Source organism: Pogona vitticeps, chromosome 2 (assembly GCF_051106095.1).
Source record: "Pogona vitticeps strain Pit_001003342236 chromosome 2, PviZW2.1, whole genome shotgun sequence".
Lineage (NCBI taxonomy): Eukaryota > Metazoa > Chordata > Lepidosauria > Squamata > Agamidae > Pogona > Pogona vitticeps.
Window position 1 is genome coordinate 218,116,105 of NC_135784.1, and position 9,104 is coordinate 218,125,208.

The 9,104-nt window shown below is 43.5% G+C and overlaps 1 protein-coding gene across 1 annotated transcript; it reads left to right on the forward strand.

Annotated features, from left to right (window-relative positions):
- The first annotated feature begins 323 nt into the window (after nt 1-323).
- Nucleotides 324-8,872, forward strand: LOC144586555 (uncharacterized). Its single transcript, XM_078384915.1, has 2 exons — nt 324-8,301; nt 8,708-8,872. Exon 1 carries the CDS (start codon nt 3,084-3,086, stop codon nt 4,392-4,394), a length of 1,311 nt encoding a protein of 436 aa, XP_078241041.1. The 5' UTR covers nt 324-3,083; the 3' UTR covers nt 4,395-8,301; nt 8,708-8,872.
- The last annotated feature ends 232 nt before the right edge of the window (nt 8,873-9,104 follow it).

A 9,104-nucleotide genomic window follows, 5' to 3' on the forward strand; every position in this document is an offset into this window, starting at 1 on the left:
AGCAGGGCAGGTGGTTCAACCCCACCTACTCTGTTGGGAGTACAACTCCAAGAAACCATGCCACTTCCAGCATGAATGTTCTGCATGTGGAGGTCAACACCTAAGTACATCATGCTTCAGAGTTGGGGCTCAATGCCAGAACAAGGGTTCAGGAGGAGGTAAAAACCCAGTAGTGGCGGTGGGACCCCTGGAAAAGGGACCCAGCCCTATTAAATTTACCATTTTGGAAACATGGATAAGTACCTACCCCCACAGAGAAGATGCTACTTACCTCTTGGAAGGCTTTAAGTATGGATTTAGGATCCCGGCAGTGGGTGAGAGTAGGGCATTTTTTGCACAGAACCTCCGATGAGCGTGTGGGAAAGAAGGAAGAGTGCTTGGCCCCTTTGCAATGACTCCTTTGGAGAACCTGAGGGTTTCACTTTTAGGTATAGTGCCAAAAAGGCCCAGGGTGAATTCAGATTAATTCATCATTTTCCCTATCTGGTGGGAGTGTCGGTCAACAATATCCCTCAGGAACTTTGTACCATGCGCTTCATCTCCTTTGACGTGGTGGTTTGCATGGTAAGGAAGTGTGGTTTGGGGGCAGAGCTGGTGAAATGCGATATAAAATCAGTGTTTCGAATTTTGCCAGTTCACCTGCAAGACTTTGACATGTTGGGATTTCAATTTCAGGGATCCCTTTACATTGAGAGAGCTTTACCTATGGGCTGCTCAGTGTCATGCTCTGCATTTGAACGGTTCAGCTTATTTATTGAGTGGAAACTTACGAGTAGAGTGGGCTGTAAGTCTACGGTCCATTATTTGGATGATTACCTTTTTTGTGGAGAAAGGAATTCAGGAAAGTGTAGATTTAGCTTAAAAAGTTTTCAATTAATGGCAGAGGATCTGGGTTTACCCCTGATAGAAGAAAAAACAGAGGGGCCAGCCATGCCCCTCACTTTCCTAGGTATTTAACTTAGGATCAAGATAGCTGCACTATTGCAGAAGTGAAAGGTGTCTCTTCGTGAGCTCCAGGAAATTGTGGGACACTTAAATTTCACTTGTAGAGTGGTAGCACCCAGGCGCGTATTTTTGTGCAGGCTTTGCGATGCCATGAGGGGCCAGCATTCCACAGGACTAGGGTCACACATGGTATGAAGGAAGACCTACTGGTGTAGAGTCAGTTTTTGGCAGGGTTTAACAGGATATCTTTCTGGAGAGGTGAAATAGTCTGAAAGCAGACTTTCAAGTCCATTCAGATGTGGCAGACTCCTTGGAAAAGACCTTGATGTTAGGAAAGTGTGATGGCAAGAGGAGAAGGGGACGACCGAGGATGAGATGGCTGGACAGTGTCTGTGAAGCAACCAACATGAAATTGACAGACCTCCGGGAGGCAGTGGAAGATAGGAGGGCCTGGCGTGCTCTGGTCCATGGGGTCACGAAGAGTCGGACACGACTAAATGACTAAACAACAACAGTGTGCCAGCATGTGGCCTGATGATTGGCATCAGAACGCCATTACCAAGGATTTAACATCCCTAGAATTCTTCCCAAAAGTGGGTGCGCTTTGGCTATGGGCAGAGGAGTGGTCAAACTTAGTGGTATGATTTTGGTGTGACAATCAGGCAGTAGTTTATATTATAAACAACCTTACATCACATTCAGACCAGGTCATGACTGTCATGATTTGTGTTTTTATGAGATGCTAGAATGGGTTTTGTAGTTATAATATTGTCTTGACAGCATCCATCTTGATTTAAAGTCTGCTCTGTAGTAGGAAAGTTTTTCATGCTGTTTCAGAGAAGCTTCGCTCTCTGGTTATCTCGTTGCTAAGATGAGTAGAGAGCAGAGACTTTCATAGTCAAAATAAACCTGCCACAAAGTATGATAACAACTGAAGCTCTCATGAGAAATTTAGGCGGGACAACAAGACCTAGGAGGGGGTGTTCCTTATGAAGAATTCTGGGAAGAAAAAGGAAGTGGTAAGAAGTTGGAAAAAAGATGGAGTTGGACTGAGAAAGGTCAGACATGTGCTTTTTCCCAAAATGGATTATATCTTTGGTATGGAGCCTTTTTGTCAACATAGACTGATGGAGGACAATTGGAATCTACCTGACCTGTTGGACTACGAACTGTGAAATCCCTGGAAACGTGAGAATGACTGTGCTTATGCATTATTCTAGCTTAGAATGCTTTTAATTAATTTATTTTTCGAACTGGAGTGGTGGGGGTGATCTGTTTGCCTTGTTATGAAAATGTTCCTAACTGAATTACTTTGCAATAATCTGAATTCTTTTCTGAACCATCCTTTTTCAAATAAAACAGTAATGATTTAGAATTGCATGCATTGGTTTCTTGAACAGACTAGTCTTTCTGATTTGGCCATGTGTAATTGCTACCTGATATAGAACCCAGATTAGCCTGAGTTTAAACTCATGGATTTGTCTGTGTGTGTTGTTTTTCTTAATAAAGGAGGTGGATTTGAGGAAGAAGTGTTAGTCAGGGCCTAGCTGAGAGTCTTGGGCTCATCTTAGCTCCTAAAGGACTGACTAAACTTTGGAATCTCTCCATTCTCCGGCAGCCCTGGTATCTCTTTGGAGGTGGGGGGTTGCTTACATGGTGGCAGCGGTGGGATGAAACATGGGCCTTGATTTATTGAGTTTACTTTTGCTGAAGTTGAAAGCAGTAGGCATCTCGATGCATGTGCTTTTCGCAGCTGGGAAATCCCAAGCCTTGGCAGAGGAATTTCTTCCACGCTGTTTACTTTGAAGGGCTATAAATCAGCTAAATTGCTTTTTTCTTTTCAGCTAAGGGTCTTAAAGAAAAAGACTTAGCTTAGGCGAAGTCTGTTAAGGGACCAATGCTTTAGTTATGTTTTGGTTATGTTGTGTTATGAGAATTCAGAGAGGCATTTTCATACGAGTCAGTAGACACTTCTTTAAGCTCCAGGTAGGTCTGTTTTTTGTCAAGACAGATTTATGCTTTTACGGCTTTTCCCCCGCGCTAATGCTTAGGCTGCAGCGGCAGGAGAGTTGAAAGGCTTTTTGGAGAGAAAGGATTTTTCTTCTTGGTAACCAGCTGCTGATTTGAACGCAGCTTGCATGGAGGAACAGTCTGAGGACCAGAGTTCTTTTGAATTACCTGGAAAGCATTTCGTGACTCAGAGAACAGTTAAGATTGGTGGTGCATCTGCTAGACTGCCTTTGGTTAGTACAGCTACGAAGGCCTTGCATCAAGAGCTTTTGGAGGCTGTTGAGCACAGCGTCTTGACTCAAAGTGGAGCTAAGCAAAGGATTACTTATGGTTCTTCACAACTAAGAAGGGAATTACAAAAGGGCAACATAATGGCTAAACTCCCAGCGGGGGACATCCAGGAACTATTTGGATCTGACACAGATCCAGCTTGGTCTAAATTGAGGCAAATGGAGCAGACAGAGGACATGGCAGGCACCAGCACTCCAGTAGGGAGGGGTGTGCCAGCCAGGGACATTCCTGATGAAACAGCAGGAGCGGCGGCAGCAGCAGCCGGTGCTGAGGGTCCTGATCCTAACAAGAGTCTATCACCAGTGGATAAGCTAACCCTTATGTTTGCTGATTTTTTTGCTTGTCATACACAATCAGTTCATAATCAGAACACTGCTGATCAGTTATTGAAGCAGTACAGAGAGAAAAAGGTGGAGCATTTGGTTTATGAGCTGAAGGAAAAAGAGAAGTTTAAGAACTCAATAGCCAGTGTTGATAGAAGCAATCTACCTTACTACCATGATGGCGATGATATCTTATCATTTTTATCTATATATGAGCAAGCGTGTCGAGACCTTAGGGTACCGGAGGCCTGGTACGTCAAGTTATTGCGTACGCAGTGCTCTGGGCAACTTGCCAACATTGTAGCCAAATTGTCTGCTGAAGAAACGGATTGGGATGTTTTTAAAGAGGTGGTAAAGAGAAAATTTGGTTTTACTTTGGAAATACTGAGGCAGAACTTTAGAAAACTGAAAAAGCAGCCTAATGAGTGTTATTCTGCACTAGCTGACAAGATAGAACATCTAGGTGATCAGTGGTTGAGCTCCTTGGGTGTTAGTACCTTTGAGGATTTAAGAACTGTGTTGTACATGGAGCATTTTCTTAATTTGGTGCCTTCAGAGATAAGGAGTACTTTGTTGGAGAGAGACTACAAAGACTTGCAAACCCTTGCTTTAAAAACTGATGAGATTCTCTCCTTTAAAAGGCCTGAACCAGCTGTTAGGGCAAAGACTGCACCAGTAGTGCCTAAGAGACAGAGCCAGTTTGATTTTAGAAAGTCTTTTTCTCAAGAGCCCAGGCAAAGTTCATTTGAGCAACGCAGGAGCCTAGCTCCTAGCCAGAGTAAAACGCCTCTTAAATGTTTTGAATGTGGTGGCTCTCATCTGTGACGAGATTGCCCAAGGTTGAATGCGCCAGCTAGCCAAGTTAAGGAGCCAGCTAGAAAAACACCTGTCCCAGCTCCACGCAGATCTAAAACAGGCACTCCCAAGATGGCGTATGTAGGTAAGTTCTGTGCCAGCAGGAACTGGTTAGGGCATTCACGTTACAGGCTCTGCAGTTTAACATCCTAGTGCAGGCCTGACATGTACCAGGTATAGAAAATAGACTAGCTGATGCATTGTCGCTCCAACAGATTGAGCTGTTCAGGGAGCTAGACACCGGAGCCAAGGAGTTCCCAGAAATTCTCCCCCCAGAGGTTTGGCAAATTGGCACGAAGACATGGCAAGAGCAATAGGCTTGGCTCTGGCACCAAGGACACAGAAAGGGTGCCCAGCTGTGAGTATAGAGTTCCAGGAATTTAGGAAGATGGTCAACCTGGACCCGGTTTGGGTGGTGTCAGTGGAACATCTGCAATAATTTATAGTGCATTTGAATAGGAAGGGATTGGCACCTGGAACTATACAGGGCAGGTTGTCAGCTCTTGCCTTTTACACTACGGTTAATTGCTTTCATGATTACTCAATGGAATACCACATTAAAAAGATGATTGAAGGTTGACAGGTCTGATATGAACCTGATAGAAATTGTTAATACAGTTTTGTAATACTAATTGTAATGACCCTGAAATACTGTAAGTAATTGTAAGGATCTATGTAAAGAAAGCCTGTAAAGTAATGATTTATACAGCTGTGGAGATACGAGATATATGTGATGAAACTTGTAACAGCTGTGAGAGAAACAAAGGATTGGCTGAAGCTAGAATAAAGCCAGCAGTCCCAGCATTCACAATCTACCCTACATCCCTGTGGAGGTGGTCATGGTGGTGTGGTGCTGATGTGATGTGGATCAGAGGAGAAGAAGTGCTGCTGGACGGATTTACAAGGACATTGACTACTAAACTCATTTATGGACTGAACTCTGTCGATATTGCTGAATAAGGTCTGAATAAGGACAAAGCTGTATGTATAACCTGCTGAAAATTTGATACAATATAACTTTTCTTCTATCAATATTGTCTCTTTGCTTGGTGACTCAATTGAGCAACTTTTCCTCTCTGGAAAACTACTAGTTGGCACACCTGGCATGCTACCAACTCTGTCAAAGGATGGTCCAAAGAGAGGGGTAGAATTCAGGACACCAGGGCCCCAATATGGCCTGTATTGTTAGAACCTATTTTTAGGCAGTGGGAGTTTTTGTATAGGGATGAGTACAAAATGGTCCTATTTAAAGCACCATCATTACTGACATTCTTTGGGGCCCTCAGGATTAGCGAAGTAGTTGCTTACAGAAAGAATAACAAGGCCAGGCTAACCTTGCAATGGCAGAATGTGAGGGTTGAAGACGGGATGGTGCAAATTCTTATTCAACGACCCAAGGCCGATCAGCTAGGTAAGGGTTCTCAACTCACCCTAGTGTCACATGAACAGCATCTGCCCTGTGAAAGCCACGATAGCATATTTGGAGGTTAGGGGACAGGACAAAGGCTATTTCTTTAAACATATGGATAATTCACCATTGATGAAGTATCAGTTCTAGAAATTGATGGATGTAGTGCTGGATAGGGTCGGCATCCAAGGAATGAGGTTCAGCACACACTCATTCGTGATCGGTGCAGCTTCCATTGCAGCAGCCTTGGGTTACAGCTCAGAGGAAATCAAGCATTTGGGTTGGTGGTCTTCATCCAGTTATCATAGGTACATCAGAACACTCCCTAATTTCTAGACAGGGACCTGGTTTTGTTATGTCTTTGCAGGTCTCATAGAGTCGGTGAGACAGAGGCATATTTTGATTGTGGGCTGCAGCTATGTAAACTGAGCAGAGGAACAGGCCACTGCATTTCCATGCAGGAGCGACCTAGGCCTTGGAGCCAGAGCACATATTGTATGGAGAGGGCTACGTGGAATGCTGTGGAGCCAGATATGCAGGTGGTGGCCTTTGGCCAATCTGCAATGGATTTATTGGTAGTACATCTCGACGGCAATGATTTGGCCAGGCATTCTGGTAAGGTGTTGATCCTGGACATTTTACACGACCTGAAATGGTTGAAGGCCACATACCCACCCGGCCATGCATATTGTGTGGTACACAATCTCAGTTGGCATGGAAGGATGTCAGGATTTTCCTCTCCATTAACACAGCATGCAGGAGTGTTAAATGGGAGGTCTGCAGAGTGGTCTGCAGTGCCCTTGGATCGGTGATTGATCACCAAGAGGATCTGATTGGATAGGCCTGAGATTTTTTTTTTTTGAACGATGGTGTTCATCTGTCCGATTTGGGTTTGGATGTCTGCTTGTTGAGCTTGATGGGCTTGATGGCATGCATAGGACTTAGCTGGGCTAGTCCCTATGCTGTGGCAGGTAGTGCGGATAAAACAGTTTTTTTCTGGTGAGTCTCATTGCAAACTCAGGTAAGCTAACAGCCCACTGGATCTCCCAGTGCTGCGGAACATGTGATTACAATGCTTGTGGGGGAAAGATGCTTGGGCTACAACCGGACCAACAGTCAACAAGTAAAGATGGCTTGAGGTCTGTGGGTGGTCAAATTGCGGCCAGCTGGGTTCTTGCTATCTTTAAGACCACACCAACTTGGGGCCGGGGATTTGCCCATTTGTTGATTAAAGGGTACTTTGTGACCTCTTTGCTTAAACCTGATTCCACACTACAGCAGCCCCACCTTTGCCAAAGGGTGGCAACATTGAATTATGATCAATAAAGTGTGGCCCGTGTTTTAACCCATGATACTTGTCTTACGTCTTTATTCCAGGATGGGGAGGGCAAATGCAGTCTTTTCTGCAGGAAAAAGAAGGTTCAGACATAACTTCAAAACAACCACTTTGCACATTCCTGTACTTATACACATTTGTCCTTGAGACAAATCTATATTTTCCTCCAAGATGGCCAGATATTTACAAGGGCGCTGAATTTCCTATTGGAGTTTCTGAACATACAGTTATGAAACAACATAGCCCTCCAAACACACCCACACAGGTCCCTCCTTGCTGGATAGAGGTTGCAGCAGTATATGTAGGCATTACTAAGCCTGGCTAGTATTGTGCCATGTTTTAAAATGAAGGGCACAGGAAATACAAAACCATGGCTATGACTCACGGAGTGACTTTTGAAGTACCCTGTGCTTAAAGTTCAGTGGAGAAAATGTGATTCAATTTACATGGACACCTGGGCTTGAGCACTGCTTCAGTAGATTTTACAGGGAACCTAGCACATGGTGGCATCAATCCCCCTCAGCATGTTCTAAGCCAACTGGTGCTAAGTTTATTCTAACCCCCCCCCCAAAGGGGCACCAATAAATCTGACTACCGCTCCAATGTAAGTATCAGCTAGAGCAGCCAAGGGTGATGAAAATGAAGAGAGCTGGAGCCAACTTTAGTAACTGATTGATAGTATGCCAAAACACCCTCCAACAAATTCATCCCTAGTGTAACTCCTTTGACTGCAATGAATTTATACCAGGGAAGAAATTTGCCCAGTGTTGCTTCTGATTACAGGGGAATTTCAGTTCTAAAATCGGGGGATAAAGTTGCTGACCCGAGTGTAATGAAGAGACATGGACTGGCAGGGCTCAAATAAATGAAGATAGAAACTCATTGTATCGTGCTACCCTGAAAGTCAATTTGCCCTTGTGAAACTTTTTACTCTAAAGAAAGAAGAGATGAAAATATATTTTTGGCATTCTCCATATCTACTCTGCAAGCAGGAGATAAAGTGTGCATTCGCTGTTGCGGCAAACAATATTATTGAGATTAAATCACAGCAGAGAAAGAAAATGCAGTTGTTCTCCCTCAGTCTGGCAGAGCCTTGGACGTCAACAAAAACAGGAAGAGTTCAAAGCAGGAAGGTAATGCAACAGGGCAAAAGAAAAACTGTGGGACAGCTTCTGATGTGTGGAGGGGAGGTGGTATCACAATTGTGTAAAAGACAGCAAGGACTTGAGAAGTGACATATTGCAATTAATATTGTGAGGAGGAATTTAGATGGAGCAAAACAAAATATGTGTGAAAAGAACAGGAAGGCAACTGAAGGTCCACTTATTTATTATTTATTTATTGAAAACATTTCATTTATTTTTTTCTGCCCAACTGGGCTCCCAAAGCAATGCACAACAATATAGATTAAAGAAAATACTTGAGAAATGGATTGAAAACAATATTTAAAAATCTTTTTTTTTTAAAAAAAAAAAGTCTATATTCTGTAGGAACTCATAAAAACAGTTCCAAAAGCTAATTCTAAAATTATTTTTACAGTCCAAAGGCCATATGTAAAAATACAGATTGAGCTGTCTGCCAGAAATTCAACAGAGATGAAGCCTGGATGACTTCCCTTGGGAGGGAGTTCCACAATCAAGAAGTTGTTGTGCAGAAAGTACTGCCCAACCAGCATCACCTCAATAAATGAAACATGAAGTTTTTTGGATCCCTTGTAAATTTCTGTGCAGAGCCAGTGTGGTAAAGCAGTGCCAGACTAGGAGCCAGGACACTTGGATTCAAATCTCTGTTTGGTAAAGGTGAACTACTTCTTAACTACATCACACATCTTGAAGCCTTATTAAGGTTGCCATAAGTCAGAAGTGATTTTATGGCACATAACAAGAAAAGTCATGGCAATTTCAAGGGGGGAAGCTTCATCTAAAAGCACCCTTTA